Source organism: Colletotrichum acutatum (assembly GCF_030867785.1).
Source record: "Colletotrichum acutatum strain CBS 112980 chromosome Unknown BDZ83scaffold_4, whole genome shotgun sequence".
In the NCBI taxonomy this organism is placed as follows: Eukaryota; Fungi; Ascomycota; class Sordariomycetes; order Glomerellales; family Glomerellaceae; genus Colletotrichum; species Colletotrichum acutatum.
In genome coordinates, this window is record NW_026848998.1 from 813863 (window position 1) to 838654 (window position 24792).

A 24792-nucleotide genomic window follows, 5' to 3' on the forward strand; every position below is an offset into this window, starting at 1 on the left:
GGCAATGACGGAGATAGCGAGCTCTGTCTAGTGAGTGGTGAGCCGATCATAACATTGAAAGATCAACACGTCAATATATAACACCACAAAGCTTTCATTTCTCAACCCGACGTTGAAACGGCCGACTCTCTTCACCGGGCGCATCGGAACCACCCACAACCTCTCAGAGACAAAGATGTTCCCGCAGCGACGGACTTCAACCACGTTGTTGCGGGCGCTCAGCCCTGAGAGAGCGCACCGTTACCTGACTACCTACCATCCCCTCCCCCCCCCTGCTCATCCGCAAGGGATAGAGAAAGAACTTCTGATCACACGGGTTGAACGGATCAGATGGCACCTCCTCCAACTCTGGACCGGGGCTTGCCTCATCCGGAGGGGAGCCAGGTTCAGCGAAAAACGCGGGGTAAGGAGATTTGATGTGTGGAGGAAGAAAGATGCGCGGATCATGGCGCTCGCCGGGCGTCTGGGGAAAAGTGTCCTGGGCTCCTAGCTTCTCGTCTGTATTTTTGTACGTAATGGAGACGCCACGGTTTGATGAGGGCGCCGGTCTCACTGCCTTTCAAGCCCAGGGTTTGGGCTTGGGCTTGGTGTAAGCCGAACTTGACGATGGCTTTTTTGGCTTTTTGAAGGAGTGTCTACGGAGGGTAAGACTGGTGGCCCTTTAACACTTCGCAAGCTGAGATGGAGTTAGATTACGGGAGCAAAAGTGTGTTCTCTCGATAGTCAGTAAGTCTGAGGATCAGATGGGATGACAGCTTTGCGGGCCGCTCCGTTCATCGAAAGTTTTTGAGAAGCTCGTTTCTGTTGCGATTTTTGGTTGGGGATGCGGGGTGTAAGTGATAGTCTCTAGTTGAATATCTTCACATTCAGCAGTAGTATAAGCTTGTCAATTCCTCTTGAGTCCTTTCTCTCTTTCTCGGCTGACTCAATGTTACTCAAGTCTCACAGTCATCTCAGTGAAGAACATTTAACCCGGAAATGAAAATCGTGGCACTCGGTACCTTGATGTCGAATACTGGGCAATGCAGGAATCGTCACTGAATCGTGGCTTCATGCCCTCGATGGCAACAAAGTTGAACTCAAGGCGAAATACAGCCAAGAACTCACGTCAATGGTTGGAGTAGGCTGGCGCCAGACTATCGAACGAACCGAAGGCTGTCAAGCGAGCACGTTTGCCTCGAAACCGAGACGAGCTTCGTCAACGGAATTTCCTTCAAACCTGCAACAGGATCGTGGCATCAGACATGGGCTCAGAAAAGGTCTGCTGACACTCAGAGACGCGGCAAACGGATTCCCATTACCCCCAGGAAATTGATGACTGGTCGACGGCAGGGTAGGTTGGCGGGGGCGGTAATGGTACAAGCGGGCAGGAACTCCTTGACGTCGTCGAAAGCTGTTGGCCCTAGCCAGGGAGGGGGTGGGTGGTGACCTAATAGTGTCCCAGTGCTATCCACTCCCTCCAAGCCAAAACATGCCAGCAGCGATCAGGATCAGCTTTTCCCGAGCGCTACGCAGTAGAAACGAAGGTCAGAGAGGGGAGAGAGAAAAATAAAACTCTGCCAGACACCAAGAGTCACTGCGAAATTCCGTCCAGCACGCTCCACGTTCCTTGCATTAGCCCCGTTTTCCCCAGCTCCCAGCCCTTCAGGCTTGTTTGAAGAGGAGCGTCGTGACCAGCCAGTGGGCCCTCCCGAGGCAGCGCTACGGCCGAAAGCGGTAATCTATTAGCAAAACGTTACCCCATCGTTTGCTCCAGAATGGCGTCTTTTCATGGCGAGAATTTGACAACTGGAGTTTTCTGAAGAGTCACGAGGTCCACCTGGCCCCAAGAAGTGGAGAGGGGAAGAGAAAAAAAAATCAATCACCGCCTTGACAGACGACTGAAGCTCGTCTTCTGCCGATGGTAGCTGCCCTCTTGCTCTTTGCAGCGCTTGGGGTCCTTGGGGTCCTTGGGGTCCTTGGGGTCTTTGGGGTCCTTGGGGGCCTGAGAATGATTAACGTAGGAATCACAAACGACGCAACGGGCGTTACTCGTTGCTTTTCTACAACTCTTATCAGTGAGATCATTGAGTGCAACCAAAAGTAGCTAAACATGGAACTCGACGTTTGCTTATCGATGATAAGAGAGAGAAAGCTCTTCTGTCCGGTTACAATTCAATTGCATTGCCCAGCAGCTTGCGATATACGACCAGGGTGAATGAGAGCTCAGAACGCGTGTGTTGGTGGTGGTAAAAGACCTAGCAACCCAGAGAGGCATACGGCATATGCAGCATGCCTCCGGCAAAGACCCATGTCTCACACACATCTGACCTTGTCTTGTCATTAACTCACTGCATCACGACATGCATGTTCTCCTTCTGCTCACTCCCCACACCGGCTCCAACAAGTCTACAGCAGCAAACCTGACCTGGCAAAAAGCGAAAGCCAAGGTCCAAGCTACCCATGAGCCTGGGCCCAGCCTAGCTAGCGTAGCTCCGCTCCCGTTGTTTCGGGGCCTCTGGGCCATGCTAATTTTGCGCATCCAGATCTCTCCGCCTCCTCCTCACTCTGTGACTTGCTCGAGAGCCGCCCTCTCTGACAAAACTTTGCCTAATGTGGGCTCTCCGGTTTTATTCATTTTTTATTATTCTTTCCTTCTCGCACTAAGAAAGAAAGAAAAAGTCTTCCACAACAGTACGTAGCTACGTACCTAGTGTATGAGAAAGCACACCTTGTTCGTTGCGAGTGCAACGCCGTCACTCAGCTCATGGGGCATGGGAGAAACTTTTGCTTGTCAGGAGGACACTGCTCGTCTGTTCTCTTTGGTGTGTCTGTGAGACTAACCCTCCACCACCTCTTGCTCTTCCAAGGACAAACCTATAATAACCTTGGACTCCTCTCATCATTTCTCACGAGGATCCCCTTTCCCATCATTGACACATCCAAGACACATCTCACATATCTTCAGCTGGGTACCCAAGTCTCTTCATCTGACAGTTCAGACGACACTTCAGTTAACATCCATCCCACTTACACCCACTTCCACCTCGTATCAGACCTCAAAGCTCACCACCACAACCAAACCACATATTACACACACAACACACAAATTCACTAAGATGCCTTCCCAAATCTTTGTCACCGAGCCTCACCCCACCGTGGCACCAAACACCTACATCTACTCCGGCAGAGGCGGCTTCGGCAACATCCGCAAAGCGCCCCAGGTCCTCACCCCGGCCACCGGCATCACCACCCCCCTCAAGCCCGCGCCCATCCCCGCCGGCAACGGAGGTGCAACCCGCCGCTTCTACTCTGGCATCGGCGGCGCCGGCAACCGCCACGAGGCCCCCGAGCGTCCCGTTCGCACCTTTGACGAGGACTTTGACCGCCAGGAGGTTCGTGACCGCGCCGCCGTTGGCCACGTCGGTATCGGCGGCGCCGGCAACGTCACCCGCCGCGTCTCGGACGCCTCTTCTGTCCACAGCGGCGACTCGGAGACTTCCGCGTCTACTTCCTCCCTCAAGTCTCTCAAGAACCGCAGCGGCAACTTCTGGCGCCGAGTCACCAAGGCCAACTGAGCATCTACCTGTACACACCTCTTTTTCTATAATCACAACAGCACGGCGTTATACGGAAACCATAAAAGCACAAACGCATACGGAATGAATTATCAAGGATATAGCGGGAGCGGCCTGGGAATGGCTTCTGTTTTCTGGTGAATGGCATGAGAGCGAGCGCGGCGGACACAATACCCCCAGATGCACTCATCTGGTTGTTCAGCAAAGTAGTACTTGGAGGGACCACCTATTGGTTTCCTCTTGAATATTAAATGTTTCATATCTTACAAATGACCTTGATTTTGGCCAATAATGTGAGATAATCTCATCTGCCGGTCAATAACCTAAGTGAACCATCTCACTTATGGTGGTGCAGTGTCCTTTATTTTGCAATTCATTTGACTGGCTTCGCCTGTTGAGACGTAAAATAGTCTGGCTGTCATGGTTGAAGCAGTCCTATACTAATTACATCTCAATGAGCAAAGACCATTAGAGACTGACAATTAAAGTCACGAACCTTGGGAAAGGAAGGTAGACAAGGCCAAAACCTGCGTCTCAAACTGCGTATCCGTAGTCTCTCATCTCACTCCAACATGCCCTCCATCTGGCAGGTTGAAACAACCTTAACCGCTCAACAATGACAACCCCCAGTCTCACAACCCCAACCTCACCTTCGCTCACCCGGTCCAACTCAAGGAAACCAACAACAATTCATCACACCTCTGGTCGGTGTCATTGCATATATGAATACAACCACATGTACGCGCCAGTACTACCTAGCTGAGTCTCAGTTCTGGACCCCAACTCCGACAGTCAACCTAGATAGCACCGTCGCAGTGACTCACTTAGACCGGCCGAGCTAGGGCATCGATACGTGTTCACTCACAAACTGCCGATCCTACCTGACATCTGACAGAAGCATGCGACGAGGCCGGGGGCGAGCAAACACTCGGGGCCAAAGGAACAGGTAGCTACTACAGATAAGACATAAGAAAAGATAATTATCGACGCTATTTTGGCGAGACACGGAGATAAGGTTGAGGGTAGGAAGAATGTTACGGTCCCAAAGGGAAAAGGAATATACTGATACCAACGTAATCCCCCGGTTCACATCGGACGCATGTCACGCAACTTGACAACAATCAACCAACTGGACCCCAATTCATGCGGCAAGCTGCATTCCATTGTACGGCAATGCATGGTCAAAAAGTACAAACTGCATATGTGATCAAAAGAGACAACAGGTTCGGGTATCATTCTCAACTTTCTAGCTGACCATTACCTCATATGCTGCCTTTTACCTATGACAATGGCTCCGCGAATGCCGATGTCTTTTGAGGGTAGGTAAATCTCAAACTCAGCCAATCGTCACTCTCTCTCGCTCCCAACTTCCATGACATCTAAGCGTCATCTACTCATCCTGTTGCAGCCCTTTATATCATCAGGCCCAGCAGGATGGTGAACACAGCTCTAGATCTATAAACGTCGAGAGGGGGACCAGTAACGCCATCTGGAAACCGCTTCATCCATATGAATTTAAAACAAGAACCGTCTCACGTAAGCTTGGTGTGAATGATTTCCGGGTTCTCATGCCAGTCGTCGATGCTCACCCACATCTGTTGTAAAAAGGGGTCAGTCTCAAGAGTCCGCAGTAAATCGAGCCCACGGAAAAGAATAGGCAGACAGAATATGACATACCTTTCGGAAGGTGCTGAGACCAGCCAAAATACTTCCACCGATCCATGTCGAGTACTTGCGTTCTGGCGGCGCAAAGATCTTTATTCTCATGTCCTTGACGGCTAGCCGTTGCAGCTCCGTCAACAGACGGTCACCGAAGCCCCTAGTCAGCGTGCTGCCGCCAGAGAGCACGATGTTGCTGTAGAGCGACTTGCGCAGGTCGAGGTCTGTCCTGTTGATGGCGTCGACGACAATCTGGTGCACACCAGGGTACTCGAGGCCGATGATTTCGGGGTCGAAGAGGATTTCCGGTGCTCTGAACCGTTCTGCACCGATCTATAAACATAAGTCAGCCTACTTATCTTTACTCTCTGCCATAACAAGAAACTGACCTTGAGCTTGTGACCGTCCGGAAGAACGTATTCCACGCCCTTGGCCGGATCTGTCCTGTTTGCCCACTCCTTCTCCTCTTTCCTGGGGTCGTGAGCGACATAAGTGACAGATTCCTTGATGAGCCGCACAACCTCCTTCTCGGCGCTGGTGTGGAAGACGTAGCCGCTCTTCCGCAGAAGCATTTGCATGTACTCGGTCACATCGCGTCCTGCCACGTCTATCCGCCTGATGCTGCTCGGCATGGCGAAGCCCTCGTACACTGGCACCGCGTGTGACACTCCGTCGCCTGAGTCAAGAACGATACCGGTCGTCCGGCCGCTAGCGTATAATGAAAGAACGGCTTGGATTGATGTGTACAGTGCCGGAACGTTGAAGGTTTCGAAGAGGATCTGGGCCGCTGTGTCGCGGTTGCTGCGAGGGTTGAGGGGTGGTTCTGTCAAGAGGACGGGATGCTTGAGATGGATATTAGTATCAAGAACAGATGCGGTACGTTTCGCAAATCAAACGAGCCATCAGCTATGCCAAACGAACCTCTTCGCTGAGCGTCTTGAGGCCTTCGCCGTAGACGTACTCCCAAATCTTTTCCATATCGTCCCAGTCCGTGACGATGCCGTGCTCCAACGGGTACCTGATCTTCAGCAGGCCTCGGAGCTCCGTTGCCGCCTTCTCTCCGATGAAGACCTCGCCCTCGAGCGCACCGGCGAGAACTCTCAGATGCTTGGGACGACCGACGAACGAGGGGAAGTAGCATTTGGGAAGGTCATCGCCTGCGAAACCGGCGCGGATCGTACCAGAGCCATTGTCTAGGACAATTGGCGCGTTGTGCAGCGAGTCCGTCATCTTGTGAGATGCATCCGAAAATTCAACAACAAAATGATATTGTTTGTCTATACCTCGAGCTTTTTAGCCCTCACGATGCTCTTGCTGCTGGTCGTTTCGGTTCGTTTTCGCGGCGGAACCCCTTTGTTTGTCGGTCGGGCGGTGACTGCAAGTGGGGGCGAGATTTGATGCTTGATGACCCGATGGCAGTCAACAGAAAGCCGCACTCGAGCTTATGGCAGGTCGCTGGCACCTGTTTGTCAGGTATTCTCGTCGGGTCGTGGTCGCAATTGCTCGCCTTGGGAGGTGATAGTGTTGTCAAAATGGTTAAAAGTGGCAGCTTCAACACGACGCGGTAGCAGTCCGGGGAGCTGCATGGGCGCGAATGAGGGACTAGGACAAAAGTGGAGTAGCACACCTCGGAGCATCCACGCACGGGCCTCTCAGGGTCTCTTGTAAGTTGTAAGTGAAGTCCAGACATGGGACGATGCAGAGTTTATGACTTTTATCGTGCTAACAGATTCATCTAGGCAAGCTTGATGTTTCTCAGGGTCAAATATGATTAGACGAGAGGATTTCAGGTGGGTTCTTAGTTTGAACAAAGTAAATTATGCATGATCCGTATGGACTTCTACCGATGCTATAGGTATCCAAGAAGCCCCCGAACGCCTTCAGATGCTTGAGATATGTACTGGTATCTCGTAAATGCCCCAAATTCCCAAATATAACTTCCAACTCCTGTATCGTTGTTGCTAACCATCCCGTTTTGTGGATGGACTATCCAAGAGGCATTTTACATGTGGCCATCGACAAGCAGCATGCTTGCGTAGGGCCAGCCGAGGATGCCGAAAGCAAGGGGGAAGAACCTGTTTGATGGTTAGTTACTGTCGTGTCTTCTGTAGATAAGGCTGTTATAGCTTCTTACATTGCTGCGGTAACGGCACGCTTCTTGATCATGGCACCGTAGTAGGGCTTGGCGTGAACACCAGTCTGCGACATTCTCTGGAAGGGATGAGGCTCGAAGGAGCGGGCGACGTTGCGCATGTTGTGGAGGAGAGTAAATTGTCTGCGCTGAACAGCGAAGCGAGCAGCGTTGCGGGCGGCGAAGGCGGGAGACATTTTGAGTGGTGATTGGAGGGTTGATTATTTGTTTTTTGGTGTTGAGTCAAGAGACTGCTATTGGTTTGATGGAGAGGAGTGAGGTGGAATGTAATACACAATACACTCGTACAAAAGATGTAGTGGGGAGTTCGTTTGGTGGTTGAATTGAGACTCTGTTTGGTGTTGTTGATGTGTGATGATGATGAGAACGGGAATGGGAACACGACAGACGGGAAGCTGCTTTGGGTCTTATACCAAGGAAAAGATTGTGCCTCCAACCCGCATACCTACGAGATCTGTGAATCTTGACAAAGGACTCCGGGATTTCCAACGGCAAACGCCTATTGTGGGCAGATGGGCGGGCAGTTTTGCCCGTAAGATTGCCGTGCCTGGAGGCTTCTAATCTGGGCCGGGTCAAGATCATGCCATCCCATCTTGTAAACGGATCCCCCCAAAAGCCAGGGCCAAGGGTTTGGGTTTCTGCAGCACCAAAAAAAAAAGGTGTGAATCACGAACGACAACTATGTCTCATCCAATAGGCGCAGCCGCGAAAAAAGGGGGCAAGCGCAGCGCTTGGTAACGTGGTTCGCAAAGCCCGAGTTGGAGGGGGCCCGTTTGGATTCCAGCCGTTGTTAGCAACCAAGGAAAAAAAACTGACGTTGGGCGATCGTGCGTTTTCAGGTGGTTTCCTGACGACTGCCAACATTAATGGGGTGATGTGGTCTGACGGGAGACACCGAGTACGAGCACTGATTGGGCAGAAGCGGGGCGAGGAATCCTGTGCCAATGACATGATCGCCATTTCCTTCAGCTATCGAACCACAGGCCCCGACCGGCTGGGTGCGCTGACGAGGGTGAATCCGGGGAAAGATTGACAGCTGCCTTGCTTCCGAATCGACAGATTTGTATCCTACAGATCCCGAAAGGAGGAGACCACGATTATGAGATGAACAGTCATTATCCAAACAAGGTAAACCGTGAGACAGTTACCATGTATTCTGTGAGCAGAATTTGTTGCAGATACGTACCTTACCAGAGGCGGCGGTTCCCTCCAGCAGAGCAAGAAGAGCAGAGTGTAAGTGTCTTACTTAGGTAAGCGAGCCAGCTCATGGATCTGGGGTTCGTTATCAGACCCTTCGCATCTTATCGTCATGTGACCCGGTCGGATCCGAATGCACGGTGCCCGCGCCTCGACGCGCCCGTTCCGGAATTTTTCCAGAGCCGTGGCCTTCCGGGTACCCGTTCACGAACTCAACCCGTACCGTGCCTCAGCCATCGACCGAACGACAGGAGACTGGGCTCCGAACCCGACCGAATCGATCGCTTCACCCCATTCTCCCACTTACCCACACCATGCCACTGGTCGACCCCGTGACAATGTCAGCGCCAGCATCATCAAAGGCCGCTTCCGACGCGGGCAAGCCAAAGGACAACGTGTTGCATCCTGTCCAGGCCCTGGCGAGCCCTGCCGCGCAGGTCGTCCGACACATCCAGCCGGTGCTCATCTCCGGCCTCTTCCTCGCGCAGTTCAGCTCCCTAGTGGCCGACCCCGTGCGAACCCTCCAAAACTCGCTCCCCGTCGTCGTCGCGATCCAAGTCGTCTACGCCTTTGTCAGTCTGCCGGCGGCTGGATCGCAAAGCGCGAGGCCGTCAAAAAAGCCCCGGCCGGGCGAGAAGAAGAAGGTTGAGAGCACGGGGCCCAATATCTTTATTGTAAGTCACAAGGCTCGGTCAGTGTGTAGAAGGCCATAGCTGACCATTGGAACTTTACAGGCTATATTCCTTTCCCTCCTCCTCGCTGTCCTCGTAACGCCAGCCATCCACGTCGTCTTCGTCCTCTTCGGCGCCCCCTTTTTGACGCATGTACCGCATACTCTCCTCTGCTCCGCCAACGTCGCCATTCTCTCGCTCTTCCCGCTCTTCTACGTTCACGGAGTCGACGCGAGCACCTGGGCGGCTCTCGCCAGTGCGGCGGCACCGTTGGACGAGGCATACGGCGGTCTCGTAGGAGGACTGTTTGGCGCGTGGCTCGGCGCGGTGCCCATCCCGCTCGATTGGGATCGTGAGTGGCAGAAGTGGCCCGTTACTATTGTCTGCGGCCTCTACGCCGGATACATCTTGGGCAAGACGATTGGCGGCACATTGGCGTTTGGCAGGAAAATGGCTCCTTCTGCGCACGACGACGAATGAACCACTATGACGCTTAAAGCCAAGTTAACCTACAAGATATCTTTTTTAAAAAAGCCGAAGCTGGAATAGCTCGCGGAAATACGGCACCGTTGGCGCAAATAGCTCTCCAGCGAAAGTACGGACCTTGTTGCCTTGGTCTACACTCCAAGCCAGTTGTGTCATGCCCAGTGCCGAACGTAAAATGGCTGGTGGACAGTAGCCTCAGACATGCATGTCTAGGCAGTTTGGCAGTCTACGACTGCCTATGAGAGCTAGTCAATCATTGTTGGCCAGACCTGGCTTTCGTGGGGAAGCCGATGTACAGTAGCTAGAATCGATTGCCAATGAGGTCGCTTGGCCCGGCCGAAACAAGGAATAAACATGTTAATAATAACCTCGGACCTGGAAGTCAACGGAAACACGAATGTGACACTACATCATCGGCCTCTTGAGCCTCAAGCGTGCGCAAGTGTGGCGTTGGTTACGACGAAATCGCAAAATTGTCCAAGGCATGCAAAATAAGTCGCGGCATACCTCACAGTCACCAGCCACAGCTAGCCTTGCCGCAAGCTGCCGGCCATGCCCAGCCCTACGAGCTCGGAGCGAGGGCGACATTGAGGATTTGACGTCTTTTCGCCGCCCACGTTGACTGTTCCCCGTTGCAGAGCGGAGACAGGCCGCGTCTCCTCCCTAGCCTTGCGGGCTGCCGAGCCGGCTTGGCCCTCTTGCCGCCGGGCATGACAGGGCCCCTTGCGTCATAAGTCACGAGGGCCTTGGGTTTCATTGGTGAGACATGACTGACAGGTTTCCTGTGTTGTTCAGGAGGGAAGAAGAAGGAGAATTAGGACGAACGAAGAAAAGGAAATCTTCAGGTGGAGGAGAAGAACCACATGGATCGCCAGTGCGTTGCGTCCTTCTCCGCAGCGAGCGCGGACGGACCGATGTCCGCTGGAGAAGAGAATAGCATCAACCTTGAGTTGTTGGGGGCCTCGACATAGACAAGACAGGCAGACCCTGGAACGCATGTGTGGCTGAGTCGTCACTGTTGCGCCATAGATCAGCTACCAATATGTGGCGTTTGTGGCTCATGACACGCACCTTGAGGCTTGCGTGCATGGGGATGTCCCCTGATCACCTCGGAGCTGTTTTGACTGGATGACGATGGGTGGAGCCATGAGCGAAAAGAGCAAAATTAAGAAGAGCGGACTCCACCAGCGCGGCGCTAGCAAGGGCTTGGTTGATGACGTAGCACCCACCTTTATCGCGTCCACCGAAAAGAGTTCACGCAGCTAAGGTGCTGAGGTACATGAGGGAGCAAGTATAGCAGTTGAGCAGGAATTGACTGTGCAAGTTGCTCAAAGTCGTCGGACTAACCGCACGGAGCCCCTCAATGACGGCGGGAAAGGGCTGGGCAAGAGGGATGGAAGGACGCGCAATGAGTCTCGATTTAGTAAGGATAGATCGGAAACCGAGGCCACCGCGATCCAAGATGATTTAACATCGCGAAAGCGCAGAGAGGGAACAACGACGAAGACGTAGGGGGAACGAATGTTTGCCGTGGAAGCGAGCTTCGGAGGTTGAGAGCAAGCATCCAATCCTCGTCAAGGGGATTCGAGAAACCTGGCAGTGTGCACTGAGAGGTCTGATGCAGCGACAAAGGCATGACAGGCAGCAGGAAGGTCCAGATGCCGTGTGTCCCAGTGATACGTCGTAAGGGGCTCACATTTGCTCCGCTCGGGTGCTTGTTTCCGCAGGCGCAGGAGGGAGAGCCTGCAGCAGTGCAGAGGATGAGGAGGAAAAAGAGACAAGGTCATTGCTAAAGTGGGCGGAGGTGTGGCTTGTCCGCAACGCACGGCAAGAGCCATCCCATCTTTTCCTTCTTCTCTCAAGGCGTAAATGGCCTAGCCAGAGGCCCAGAGCTTGCAGTTCGTGTGGCCGTGTGCTGGTGCTGCCGCTTCTGCCTTATTTTCCTTGCGGCAGCAAACCGGGAATGAGTCGATGACGCAACTCCTCTCTCATACCACACCCCCAAGCCTTTCCCGGCACGACCAGACGCTCTTGTTGCTTGTTGGCTCGTCTTGGGAGGCTGCGCTTGGGTACTTTGGGGGGGAAGACATGTCTGCCGGGCCTCACTGGCCTGCCACCTGCGACTGGCTTGTCCCTTGTCAGACGTATCCGTAAGGTAAGGTCAGGTTGGTACGGAGGAGAGCGGGAAGGGGTGGCCCATGCAAGTCCACATCACATCACTGTGAGCTCGTCCTTGCCTTTTTTTGTATTTTTCCTGCGCTGAGCTGTGGCTTCCCAATTGGCAATTGCTCTCATTCCTGCTATATAACCATCTCTTCCCCAGCCTACTTACCATTCGGTTCCCTCCCCCTCATCCAACGAACTTACATTCGACATCACACATCAGATCTTCAAGATCCCGTCACGAACTATCCTACACAAACAAACAAACACCATTTGACAACACCAACACATCAATCAACATGCCTTTCACCGCCTCCGATATCTGCAAGATCATTCTTGCTGTCATCCTCCCGCCCGTTGGTGTTTTCCTCGAGCGTGGCTGCGGCGCTGACTTTTTCATCAACATCCTGTTGACCATCCTTGGTAAGCTTGACAGGTCCACAGACAATGTGAACTCAGCTAACAATGATAGGTTACCTCCCTGGTATCATCCACGCTCTGTACATCATTCTGAAGTACTAAGCGAATCGTCGCTGCAATCCTCCGATCGTAATCGCCTACACGAGAGGACATGACGATGTTCAGCAACGGAAGCGGCATGACCTCTACCTACTCTCAAGGATGTGTAACCACGCCTTCTCGAAGAGTGTGACGCTGTAGGCGGTGGCCGGGCATTCCAGCGACCTTGGCTCTCCGTCTCATCCGGCAATGCTGGGGGATCCTCCTGCGCCAGCTGCAAGGATACATGCTGCTCTGCAGGGTTGGCCTATTACCCCCTACCTCACCAACCTCCACCACTGTTTTTTACGACAACGACACAGCAACGGCCTCTTTTCATAATTCCTGGCGGTTCCATTCTTCGGACTTTGTCACGTTACTTCTCGCCTTGCGGAATGCGACTTTTCGAAACGATTTGTTTTGGGCAGGCATTCAAGACCAGGAAGTGGAGGAGGGATTCGCGCTGTGTGTAGCATGCTTAATTCGATACCCGACATATCAATCTCTTCAAATTACTTCACCAAAACTTATTGGTCGTGATCCTTGTGAACACTTGTGTGAATCAATGCTTCCGACTGTGCCGCAGTTTGCCGAACACAGTCAGCTGGCCTTGATACGCGGTTGGACGTCCCCACAAGACCGCCAAACCATTGATGCAGATCCATGTGATGTCATGCTTGTCGCATTGAAACGTTCACAACCTTCCGTCTACTGCCACAAATATTCTAGACCATTGTTAAAAACATCCGACTCTGCGACGCTACTTTGGAGCTTATTTCCTTGACGATGATTGCGCTCAGATGAGTTGGTGAGTGCAAAATAACCTTGTTTCTATCACATTGAGCTGAGCGCCAGCAAGGGAATGCGCATGCCAATGGCCCCCAAATTGCTTGCTGATCCGCCTTATTGCTCGCAGTCTGCCTCGCGGGTACTCCGTATGATATTACGGAACACAGCAGAAATGGTTCATTTTACAAATTGCAACATGGAAAATCCGCCAGCACCAACGGGAGCCGAGGGACGCGGACGCAACTCGGACACAGAGGAGCTCGGCACTGCGGTACCTCTGGGCTTCTGGCAATCGGCGCGAAGCCAGAAGCGTCCGGGGGTCCAGGCTCCATTGTGGCTGGCTGGCCGGACGCTGGCAGCAAGGACAGGGCCCCCGCCTTCGTGGTGAGGCCTGTATCCCTGTCCGCTACCTTAGTTTAATTGCACTTTGGTAGGCGCAGACCGCAACCCGTCGGCTGGTGGTCACTGCCCTTGTGAGGGAGGAATCTAGTATGTATGGATAAAAAAAGAGAAAACGAGATGGCGCGGGTATGGCCGCGAAGCGCGAATGCGAAAAAAACAGAGATAGGGCAGAATACCAAGAAGATACCTTAACGGTCCACATCGGAATGACTCGAGTTCCAACTCGGAACTTTGAAAATAGTGCTCTCATTTGCCCGCGGCAGTCATGTCTTGAGCTTTTGGAACTTGTTTATTTAATTATCTCTCTCTCTTTTTTTTTTTTCGAGGCCCACCCTGAATGGTCCCTTGGCCCCAGGTGATCGCTCTCGCCTTACTGGGCTAGGGGGCGGTTGATCCGGAGTACCCGCCTCCCAACTCTATATGGAGCATTTTGTGAACGATTTGCGATGAACCCCCTTCTATCTTTTCCAAGGAGAGGGGCAGTCACGGGGAATCTAGATGTCACTGGGTATTTTCCCAGTCTACGCAGCTGTGGTGGAAGTGAGTGTGGCATGGTCAGATGACGCAGAGATGGCTGCAGCTCTTCATCAAGCTCTTCCAACCTTGAACGACAAGATCTGTTTGAAAACAACGTTAGGATACGTGTATGTGAATATCAGAAAGGGGGCCGTGTAGCACTTACATCGTTCTTCCCAACCGTGACGAGGTGGTCTTCCGCGACCCTCTGACCGCCGGCGCCCTCGATATACGCAATCGGTGCGTCGCCCATGACCTTGCGCGCCGCCTCGCCGACCGTCGTGCCCTTCTTGACCAGCACGCAGTCCCGGAAGACAAACTTGGACTCGGCAGCGCCGGAGGTGAAGGAGGTGGTGTTGCGCACCGGGAACACCGGGACGAGGCCCAGGATCTCGGCTGCCTTGGAGAGCACCTGCACCACGCCCGTCGACCCGAAGCGGTAGAGCACCATGTCCTTGAGGTTCTCTATCCGGTTGCGGTTCTTTTCGTCCAGCTCTTTCAGGTTCCCGCCCGTCGGGTCCCCTTGCTCGATTAGGTCCTCTCGCGTGTCGACGAACTCGCTGCCTTCCGTGTACTTGATGTACCCTTGCTTGGCCATCTTGCGCAGGAAAATCTCCGAAATGGCGGAGCACAGCACGATCGTGTTGGGGTCCTGCATCTTTGCAATCTTGGCAATGTTCTTGTCGGCGTCCGGGTGGTCAATCTTGTTGAGCGCGATGACGGTCGGAAACTTTTCGTCGGTGAAGGCGTTGACGACGCGGTCAATCGTTTCGGCGTCCCAGTCCTCGAGCGGCTCCTTGATGCCCAACCGGTCCAGCGCCCGCGCGACAACGTTTGAAGTACTCCCGTATCCCGAGAACTGGCCCTGCAGCGTCTCGACGGCCGTCGCCTTGATCGCCATGTGCCGCCGCCGGATCGACCCCCACTTCTCCATCAGGTTGCCCCGGATCCAGGCCACGATCTCGCCGCGCAGCCAGGCGATGTCGACCGACGGGTCGTAGCCGCGCGTCTCTTTACCCTCGGCGTCGACGGTGCCCGAGGCGTCCACCACGTGTATCAGCGCGTCGGCGTGTCGCAGGTCGTCGAGGAACTTGTTGCCTAGGCCTTTACCCTGGTGCGCTCCCGGCACGAGGCCGGCGACGTCGAGGAGCTCGATGGGTACCGAACGGCGGCCGTCGATGCAGGCGCCGTAGTTGGGTCGGCAGCGGTCCGAGACGCCGTGGCGCGCGCAGGCGCATTCTATTTGGAGGTAGCCGATTGCTCTTTGCGGGTCGATAGTTGTGAATCTGCAAAGCGAGAGACATTGAACGTTAGTGAATGCTGTCTAGACACCAACGAGAAAACATGATTTCAATTATATGAAGGAGGCGGCCGGAGGAAGCATAAGAGTTGGAGCATACGGGAAGTTTCCTGTTTACACGATATGTCCATCAGCGACCAGGTCGGTGGGCGTCGGGGTTTCCTTTCTCTCGGTCGAATGGATTTGGAGGTTTACGGACCAACTTTTGACGAGGCGTCTGTGAGACTGTTGAGCGTGGTGCTCTTACCGGCCGACGGCTTGCCGACCAGACCGATGAGCGGATCTCGAGGCATTGTGGCGGTATGTAAAGTAAGGGAAGGGGAGAATGAGAGACGAAGGGGGAGGAAGGAGGCGGTGAAGTCTTCGTCGGCAAGATGATTATATGGCTTGCTCCCTCGCCCAGTCTCGCGGTGGGCTCAGAAGTCGTTCGAGGGGTAATAAGTTTGCGCAAGGGCGTTGCGCACACAATCTTATCTTTATCGCCGAAACCTCGCTAATGCAATGAGGGGCAGTCCCGGTCGTCGGCGATAAGTGTCATCGAGCGGGAATGACGTAGGCGTTAAACCGGGCAACGAGCGACTCATCGTCGAATGCGAAATGAAGAAGATGCTGTACGTTTGGGCAATACATAAATCGCGTGTTTCCAACTTACCGTACATTAGCTACGAAATGACTTCAATGTGAATTCTAATTGATTAGTGCTATAGCTCATCAATCGACTCGTAGAAAGCTTCCAAGTGAAGTCGTCGTGAGCTGTCACCAGATGAGGTGGAAACGGGTCTGTTTATTCCTACCTGTTTACGCATCTTGACCGCCCTCATTCCATCCCTTATGGATGCCAATGAGAGGCAGTTCTCAACAAGCACCGTCCGTTGTAGTCGATGGCCGAGCAGTACGACTCTGTCGTACGTTGGCTCATGGTCCTACATAATGCCATGGATAGCTTTTTTTCTACTTCCTTCGTAGAGGTCACGGGTTCAGGTCGACTTTCACCATTGTTTACTTGATAGTTATTTATGCACACTTTCAACCTTGCATTCGACCAGTCAGACAATGGGATGCTTTTTCAAAATAAAATTTGTTTAATACTAATACATTTGGTCTAGAAATCTACATTTAGAACATTTGACACTGAAGATATCCTGCTTCTCATCATTTCCCACTGATGAAGTCCTCTTCATACATAAATTGGTCTCACACCAGAAGTGGGCGGAAACTTCTTGTACTTGCTATCGATGGAGACAACCGTCGACGGCAGAACCCGCGCACACTCTACCAGATGCGTCCGTAGTTCCCTCGATTCACAGTTTCCTCCCATTAAATACACCAGTCATATTCGGTGCCAACTTTGTACTTCCAACGTCAACAAAGCGAGCTTCACCTCGCTCAATTTCACTATCCCCTTCATCTGGGAACACAATCTCCACATTTGGTCATAAATCGTTAGGGCAAAGTAGAGGTTCCATTATCCACGACTACTATTACAGCCAAAAACCCCTAATGGTATCTGCCATGCGTCACGACTGCTCTTGAAAATGAAAACACAGCAGCCCAATATCGAGAATGTGGTATCAACCAACTTTGTCGCGCGTTCCAAACCTATTCCATGCCTTTCTTCCTTCGGCACTGTCCTCAGCGCAACATGGCCAACGGAGGTCATGCTGTGCTGTTGTTCCCTCCCCCCTTCCTCCTCCGCCTCGAAAACATCGCTAAAACGCAAAAGCCATCAATTGCGTGTCATGTCGTCGTTAGGTTGAGTAGCGAACCAAATCCACACCCATCCACCCCCATCGTCCCCTTCCGCTTCCTCCCTGCGGCTGTACAACTTGCCCCCCCTTTTTGGTTGGTTGCCGCTGCATCTCTATAGCAGATGAAAGAATCTGCATCCAATATGTTCAATGATTATAGCTGATCATGTGTTCAAGCTATCCAGTAGCATCAACTCATGTAGTAGTGCTTATTTTTTTTGTTGTACGCAAACGATTCTCTGTGGCGAGGAATCTTTTTGTCTAGAAGGTATCGGTCTCATTGCTAGCGACTGTGCCAAAGGTGTCTAGATAGTCAATTAGCTTGCGGCTCGATTCCTGTAGGTGTAACGTGCTTACCTCTCTTGCGACGTCGCTCTTCTCTGGCGGCTTCTTCCTCCGCACTCTTGGGGGTCATGGCCCGCGGCCCGGAAGGCCTACGCGCAGGCATGCCACGGGCACCGCTGAGATTGCGGTTCTCCGGCTTGGGGCTGCCGGTATAGTTGCTAGTGCTGGCGGCGTGTGTACCAGGGCCAGTGCCGTAACCACTCTCAACACTGTTGTAGGGAAGAGGGCTGCTTTTCAAGGCCAAGTTGGAGATTCGCTTCTTGGCGGGCGTGTGGGTCATCTCATCCATGGGCTCCTTGGGCGGCCTGGGTGGGCCAGCGGGGGAGGAGGACGCGTAGTAGTCACCACCCGTCGCGGGGGAGCCATTGCTATAGCTATTGGCATTTGGGGGGAAGCGGTGCAAGCTGGTGGCTGAGCCGGCCCAGTCTGCAGATCTGGGAGACATAGGCGTGTCGTAGTCGTATGCTTGGCTTTCGAGGGCAGCCTTGAACCTCTCAGTCTGTCCTTGACGAGGCTGGGGGTGTTGAAGATTGACCGAGTTACGGTGCGCCTTGTACTTGGGGTCCTCTGGGGTCATGTAGGTGGCAGGAGGATCCAGGTGCGGGGGCTGAGGAACTGCGAGATCCTGTTGCGAGAATCCAGAGTGCAGTTGGTCACTGCCGCCAAACTCGTTCTGGTACCGGTCGTCGTATCGTAGATCGGATCCAGATCGGGATGGAGGATGTTGCAGGAACTCGTCTTCATGTTCCTTCTTGCTAGAGCCGCTGCCGCGGAAAGCCTTGCTTACGCTTGTAGCTGTCGACTCGGACCACCGAGAAATCTTGGGGAACCAGCTCGATGACCCCCTCTTATGCTTTTTGCCCTTGTCCGTCTTGGGAGTGTTGTCATTGCTCAACGATGCGTTCTGAGCGGCCATGGGCTGGGGAGGAGTGCCCAAGGGCACAGAACCGCCACGAGAGAACTCCCGAGTCGGTGTAAGCATGCCCTGAGGCTCATGGTAGTTGTTCTGGGAGATGTAGTCCTCCTCGTTGTCTTCGTGAACGGTGCTGATGCGGTTTGGTTCGTAGGCCATCTTAGAAGGCCCGCGAGATTGGGCAAAGGATGACATCCCGGAGTGGCTGCCCTGGCTAGTGGTAGAGGTGCCAGCCTGGCCTTCGGGCTCGTAGCCACGATCCTGCTCGTACTGCATCTCCGGGGTGAGGTTCTCGTAAGATGGCCGGCCGCTAACTATGCCGGGTCTCATAGTCTGTGCTTTGAGTGTGTCGACCTCGCCAAGTAGCTGCATGAGCATGTCCTCGATCCTGCTGAGATCGTTGGCGCCCTTGTTGCTGAGGCCCTTGAGCGCCTTGCGGAAGAAGTTGCTCTTCTTAGCGGTCTCATCGAGAGTGCTGTTCTGAGATGCAGCGCTGTAGCCCTTGACAGAGCGAGGAAGGCTGCCAGGGTAAGCTCGGGAGCCGGCGACGGCATTCTTGACCGTCTCGTCAGTGTTCTCCTGGACCTCCTTGATGATGACGTCCTCGGTGTTGGCAAGAAGTTTCTTGAGGTCATCGAAAGAGTTGCGCATTTCAGCCGCAGAACGGACCAGCGTGACGAGGATCTCCGTGTCACGAGCGCTCCGTTGAGCATCGCGGACCATGAGCTGATAATTTATTAGCCATTTCCTTATTATGCCTACCATACTGAGATACTCACATGTTGCATCAAGGCAATAATGTCCTTGGATTCGATCCTATCGATACCGTTGCCAGTGGCGGCATCGTACAGCGGCGAGTTCATGCCCTGGGAAAGACCGCTCAGGTGTCGCGAGTGCTGAGGTGCGAAGAAGGGGTCTTCTGCATTCATATCGCCAAAGGGCATCATGGCCTTGCTGGTGGGCTGCATATTGGGCGAGTGGATGGGACCTTGAGAGATGTAACCCTCATCCAGATTCTTGTGCCCACCCGGACTGTTGGCGTGGTACCCAGCAGCATAGTCTTCGAATCCTCTGCCACCAAGCAGGTCAGGATGATCGACGGGGCTCGCGCCATCATAGGGATTCGTAATGACAGTATCGCGCTTTCGCTCAGCCGATGTGCGTCGCCACTCGTCCTCATGCTCTCCACTGGCTTGTCGATGGTGAGCCATGGCTGCGCCGGCGGCGGCTCCCATGGCGGCACCGGCAGCGGCCATGCCATAACCACCGTGGCCACGCGGGCTGTGCTTCTCCGAGTTGTACTCCTCGTAAGACTGATCATAGTCACTCTGGCGAGGCGTGCCTTGGCGAGGGGTGATATCGCCGGGCCAGTGGTCCCCATCATTGTGGTCGCTGCCGCCGAGCGGCTCGCGGACTAACGACGGATTGGTCAGCGCATCGTCGTCCACGTATCCGACCTCAGGCATCGGGTCGTCAAATGTCGGCATGGCACTAGCACCCATCTTGGGCTTGTCCTCGAGGTCGAGACGGTCGACGCTGTGTGCTGGGGTGTTTGCTGGCTCCCGGCCTTCCATCGCTCGCTGTTTGAATGACTTGTTTCTCGTGACTCCCTCAGGAACCCACTCTTCAGCATGCTCCTCGTCGACCTCCTCCACGGTCGGTTGCTTCGTCTTGTCCTTGGCAGCCTTGAGAGCAGCAGCTGCTGCGCCGACCGCACCAGCGGCAATTGCCTTTTCGGAGGCAGTAGGCGAGTGCCGTGTAGATGTAGAAGGGGAGTTTCTGTACCTAGCAGGGGCAACCTTTCTACCATACTCGTCCAGGTCGTACTCTCCAGCAAACTCTCTTGACCGGTGGCTCTGGCGGCTCGAAGTAGGCGTGCGACTGCTCTCGCGCTCTCGTTGCTCGAAGAACTCCCGCTGGTCGGCGACAGATCGCTTTTCTGGGCTGACGTCGCGCGAACGAGGCTGAATGTTGGACTGGTCATCGTAGGAGACATTCGAATCTTTGGCGTACGACACGTAGGATTCCGGTCCATATGAAATATTGGACTCGTTACCGTACGATACTTGGGAGTCCCTGTAGTCGTATCCAGAGCCCGTGGTAAGTTGAGACTCAAGCATGGAGCCGTCCACGAGTGAAGCTACGTTGGACTCGACACCGTTCGGAACATGAATAATGTTAGGATTCGCAGCAATACCACGTACGGCCTGGCCGGTAGAAGTTCCGATCTCGCTGCCTTCTGTGTACTGACTGTTGCGGTAGTCTTGTCCACTTCGGACGCTGCGATCATCCACAGACTGCTCATCGAAGCCCCGACTCATCACATTACTTGGTACTGACGCCGGGGAAAAGGCTCTCAGATCAGTGTGGGACGCCTGAGACTTGGTTGGCGAAGCGGTCCCATGCGACATCCTAGAGTCACGCTGAGCAGCCGTTTCGCTACCAGCCTCCGTGTAGCCGGACACACTGTAAATTGGGCTCAGCCCACGCCTCTCTGGCTGGTAGGGGACATATTTCAATGGAGGCGGCACATCCTGCGTGTTGTAGTAGTCGTAATCGCCAGAGTCTACATAGTCGCCTTCGCTCTCCGTGACGCGGCTTCGATCGTCGTAATCGTCATATTCATCGCGGATTTGTGATGAAGGACTTTGGCTGAACTCAGAAACCTCGCTTTGCTCCAAGAAATCTCCGGTTCGCGACCGAGAAAGTTCTCTCAAATCGCCGTGAGAAATGTTGGCGTGCTTCGTGCCTAGAGTCTGTTGCAAATTGGTCATTGGTGCTGCTTGCGTTGGCGTTGGCGAGGAGCCAAGGGAAGCGTTGCCCCGGGCAACCTCCTGGACAGAAGCTCTCTCCTCCATGGCGGAATGGGGACGATCGGTATCAGCCGAAAGAATCGAGGTTCGCGTCATTTCGGAGGGATTGATCTCGCTCATTAACGGCATTGGCGGCGCGGGAACCTCTTCCTCGTGGAACTCTTCGTCGTACTTCTCGCGACCTACACTTCTGCTTCGAGCTGAACCATCAGCACGCCGGCGCCTCCGCTGCCTTCTATCCTCCGATGACGGCGATGCTGCGTTCATTGCGGCAGCAGCAAGCCCAGCTGCTGCTGCACCTCCAACGGCGGCCTTGAGCGCGCCATCGCTCCGCCGTGGTGTATCGTCAACGGAGACAATGGAGGATTCTTCCACTGATTCGCCTGCAACGCTTCGGGGAGAGTCAACATAGTCGTGGCGTGCTTCCCGGTCTCTGCGTTCCCGATGCCGGCTGTCGCGGCCGGCTTCGCTGCGCTTATCAGCGGATTTGCGTCGGTCTACCCCCAGTTCCTCGCGGGATAGGGACGTCCCTGTTCCTGTTGATGTGATGGAGCTGCGGCGGCTTTCGCGCTTGCTCTGTTCTCTCTTCAATGCGCTCAATTCCGGCAGAATAAGTCGACGGATGGCATCCTCTACCGTTTCGAGTAATTTCGGGTTATTGATTGACGATTTGGAAGCTCCGGAGCGGACCGAGCTTTGGTCGTAGGAACGGTGGCTGGGAGAAATGCTGGATGATAAAAGACTGGAATCTGCCCCAGATAAAACAGAGTCAACATGGCCCCGACTGGAACGTCGTCGGGGTGACCGCGTTCCTTCCGATTGCTTCTCGCTGACACTGCTTGTCCGACTCTTGCTCGAACGGTGCTTGCGATCTTTATCTCTTGAGGATCTTTCCCCCGACACCTTTCTTTCGCCGCTGTGTCTTTTGCTCCTACTGCTCTTTGCATGATCAACTATCGCGGCGCCAGCCAATGCGCCTGTGACGCCGGCCGCCAGCTCATTACCCCGCGACGTGCTCTTACTACGTCTTTCGGAGTTCTTTGTTAATACTGTTGAGCCAGAGCCGTCGAGGAAGCTGTCTTGGGGGATTGCCGAGATGTCGGACATGTTGGGAGCCAGGTAAGAAGACTGAGCATCAGCATCAGGAATCAATGGACTCGCCGGCCGACGACGCCGTCCGCCGCGGTGGTCAATTTCAATGTCGATTGGGTTTCTCGAGACATTGGACTCCTCCGTAGCGGAGGCGTAGGACCGCATGCTGTCGGCGTCCTCGCCCTCGAGAGCTTCAACGTCGAGGTGCGAGGAGGTTGCTGTGGTGGACGGCAGAGGCACACGGCGGGTCAACGAGGTCTTGCGGGTGTTGCCCTTGGTCTCGGTGATTTGGATGTGGTCACCGCGGTGCTTCTTGGACGGGGTCAGGCGTACGCGGACGCTGGGTTTGCGTTCGACTGTTCCCTCGGGGCCAGGCTTGCCACCCTCGAAATACTCAATGAGGAGGGACGTCTGAGAACGATTGGCCCTGTGGCCGCGGGTTTTGATGGTGACTGGTGTGCCGTCGTCGGGCAGAGAGTAGTGGGAAGCGTCGTCGTTTGGCCTGGACACATCGGTCGCCAGCTCGGTGGGGGTGATGGAGTCGGTTTCGGTCGGGGCAGGGAGTGGAGGAGGCTTGTTCGAGTCAACACCCATTGTGGTGCGATGCTCGAAGGCCTCGGCGACGGAGAGGCTGTTGATGCGCGGGCGCGGATGATGAGTGCCTCAATCAGCGGCTCACACCTCTATCTTGAATCTCGTTCTTTCCCTCGATCGAGGAAAGAAGGAGAAGAGAAGAGGTGAGGAGAGGAGAGAGTGGGTGGATTTGCCGGCTGCCGTCCAAGGTGGGCAGGGATTTGTTGTGGGTGCAGTCGCCGTCAAGACATGAGGAGCAGTTCGTTGCTGCGGGAGGGTTAAAAAAAAACTGGGCGGGCTGGGCGAACAAGCTGTATCCAAAGGAGCTTTCACACCTGACTGCGAGCGAGACACTGGATAGAGAGAGAGAAAGCCGTTGCGGTTCGGCGATGTTTGCGAAAGGCAGCGAACGGAATATCCCCCAAAGAAGGAAGGAAAAAACACGGAGAAACCTGTAGCCGCTTATGCCACAAACAACGCAGTGCAAAGATGGGACCGGAAAATAGAAAAGCAACGATGTTAGTTTGAAATTCCGGATTAATGTCGAGGGACAGCTGAGTGAGAAGAAGGAGCTCAGATTTGGATGGCGCAAAGGAGGGAAGGCCAAGTGGTGAGAGTGGAGGGGTGAGGCGAAGGTGTGAGGTTCGCAAACTGGGGTGGCTGGGGGGTCAGGCCGTTGCTTGGGTGTTGTTTTTTCCCCGGCGATGTTTTTGCCCCAGTTTGCGGATCTTCCTTGGGAGCTGAACAAGAGAGGCAGGTAAGCTTCCAGGGGTCTACCGGCTTGTCTCAGGCCTTAATTTCTATCCGTGTAGCGCCGTCGTAGACTTTTCTTGTTTTCTTGTCTTTGGCTAACTCTCTTGTCGTCGCAGAGGAGAAACAAGTACCGGCGAAACGGAACGAAACAAAGGTCTGTTGGTGGTTCGAGGCAAGGGACGAGTAGTGACTCTAGTGAGTGATATCGGGTGCAGCGAAAAGAAGGATATTGGAAGGAGCGTCGAATATAGCAAACGGGCGGGAACGATAATAGCTGAGCAAAGGTACAGTGAAGAGCAGGCACTCTGTAAGGTAAGGTATCTTGGAAAGAGGCAAGCCGGGGGTAGGGGGTGGGTAAGCAGATAGAGGCGACAGGCGATGGACAGGCGACCTGACAATCTTGGATGATGCAGGCAGGCCGCAAGACTGACAGACAACCTGGAATCAGCACGCACAGAGAAGCACACAACAGGCACACAGGCACACAGGCCAGCCCAAACGGACAGGGAAGTGCGGTCGAGAGGGGGGAACGCTCCGTCGGGCTGCTGGTTTGGACTTGGAATGCGCCTGGGATATCCTTCCCGTCCAAGCTGACCCTCTGTGACTTATGCCGCACGTATTTTGTTTACTCGATACAAGCAAATGGCTGTCACTCTATATGGAGAAGTCATGTACACCAGTAGCACCGACGATGACGGCAACGTGAACGCGGGAGCGGCTGGGCTGGGCCGGGTTTTGGGTCTTTGGGCTGGGAAGATGTGGACAAGGGATGGCAACAGCTAACACCACCGTGACAACCTACCTTACCTTACGCAGTACGGAATAGAGGTACTTTTCCACACTTACTTGGGCCGCAGCAAGCAACCGGACACACAGGAAACATTCTGTCCAGTCCCTCCCCTCCTCGTCTCAACTGTCCGTGGATTTTCTGTCCACAAGAGTTGACGTGAGAAATCGAGAAAAGCATCAGACTGAGCAAAAAAAGACCAGAGATTGGTCCGTTCACCAAGTGTGATGCCGTGACAGGGTGGAGATGGTTGATGAGTTGTCCCTCGCTCGCTTCCCAAAAGGAGCTTAAGAGGCACCAGAAGCATGAGGCGACGGGCCAATTGCCGCCGCAGGCCTGGGGCGTGTGGGAAATCGGGTCCCTGCAGGCCTGCAGAGC

The 24792-nt window shown here is 54.1% G+C and overlaps 7 protein-coding genes across 7 annotated transcripts; 3 read left to right on the forward strand and 4 right to left on the reverse strand.

The window, feature by feature from the left end:
* Window positions 1–3098: 3098 nt before the first annotated feature.
* BDZ83DRAFT_746986 (uncharacterized protein) lies at window positions 3099–3557 on the forward strand (the record flags this gene model as incomplete). Its single annotated transcript, XM_060513351.1, has 1 exon — window positions 3099–3557. The coding sequence occupies one exon, from the start codon at window positions 3099–3101 to the stop codon at window positions 3555–3557; it is 459 nt and encodes a 152-aa protein (XP_060371195.1).
* A 1532-nt stretch (window positions 3558–5089) lies between these two features.
* On the reverse strand, window positions 5090–6446 carry BDZ83DRAFT_565366 (actin family; the record flags this gene model as incomplete). The annotated part of the gene is made up of 4 exons (XM_060503748.1): window positions 5090–5152; window positions 5235–5549; window positions 5606–6058; window positions 6138–6446. The coding sequence occupies 4 exons, from the start codon at window positions 6444–6446 to the stop codon at window positions 5090–5092; spliced, it is 1140 nt and encodes a 379-aa protein (XP_060371196.1).
* Window positions 6447–7218: 772 nt separating this feature from the next.
* BDZ83DRAFT_746988 (uncharacterized protein) lies at window positions 7219–7544 on the reverse strand (the record flags this gene model as incomplete). Its single annotated transcript, XM_060513352.1, has 2 exons — window positions 7219–7291; window positions 7351–7544. 2 exons carry the CDS (start codon window positions 7542–7544, stop codon window positions 7219–7221), a joined length of 267 nt encoding a protein of 88 aa, XP_060371197.1.
* Window positions 7545–8879: 1335 nt separating this feature from the next.
* Window positions 8880–9716, forward strand: BDZ83DRAFT_646568 (GPI biosynthesis protein family Pig-F; the record flags this gene model as incomplete). Its single annotated transcript, XM_060509985.1, has 2 exons — window positions 8880–9239; window positions 9300–9716. The coding sequence occupies 2 exons, from the start codon at window positions 8880–8882 to the stop codon at window positions 9714–9716; spliced, it is 777 nt and encodes a 258-aa protein (XP_060371198.1).
* Window positions 9717–12184: 2468 nt separating this feature from the next.
* BDZ83DRAFT_565593 (plasma membrane proteolipid 3) lies at window positions 12185–12407 on the forward strand (the record flags this gene model as incomplete). The annotated part of the gene is made up of 2 exons (XM_060503773.1): window positions 12185–12308; window positions 12358–12407. 2 exons carry the CDS (start codon window positions 12185–12187, stop codon window positions 12405–12407), a joined length of 174 nt encoding a protein of 57 aa, XP_060371199.1.
* Window positions 12408–13992: 1585 nt separating this feature from the next.
* BDZ83DRAFT_298862 (P-loop containing nucleoside triphosphate hydrolase protein) lies at window positions 13993–15774 on the reverse strand. The gene is made up of 4 exons (XM_060502234.1): window positions 15590–15774; window positions 15491–15500; window positions 14257–15376; window positions 13993–14191 (listed from the first exon to the last, which is right to left on the reverse strand). The coding sequence occupies exons 1-4, from the start codon at window positions 15681–15683 to the stop codon at window positions 14162–14164; spliced, it is 1254 nt and encodes a 417-aa protein (XP_060371200.1). The 5' UTR covers window positions 15684–15774; the 3' UTR covers window positions 13993–14161.
* A 1625-nt stretch (window positions 15775–17399) lies between these two features.
* Window positions 17400–22895, reverse strand: BDZ83DRAFT_565409 (uncharacterized protein; the record flags this gene model as incomplete). The annotated part of the gene is made up of 3 exons (XM_060503752.1): window positions 17400–17443; window positions 17496–19122; window positions 19176–22895. 3 exons carry the CDS (start codon window positions 22893–22895, stop codon window positions 17400–17402), a joined length of 5391 nt encoding a protein of 1796 aa, XP_060371201.1.
* Between the last annotated feature and the right edge of the window lie 1897 nt (window positions 22896–24792).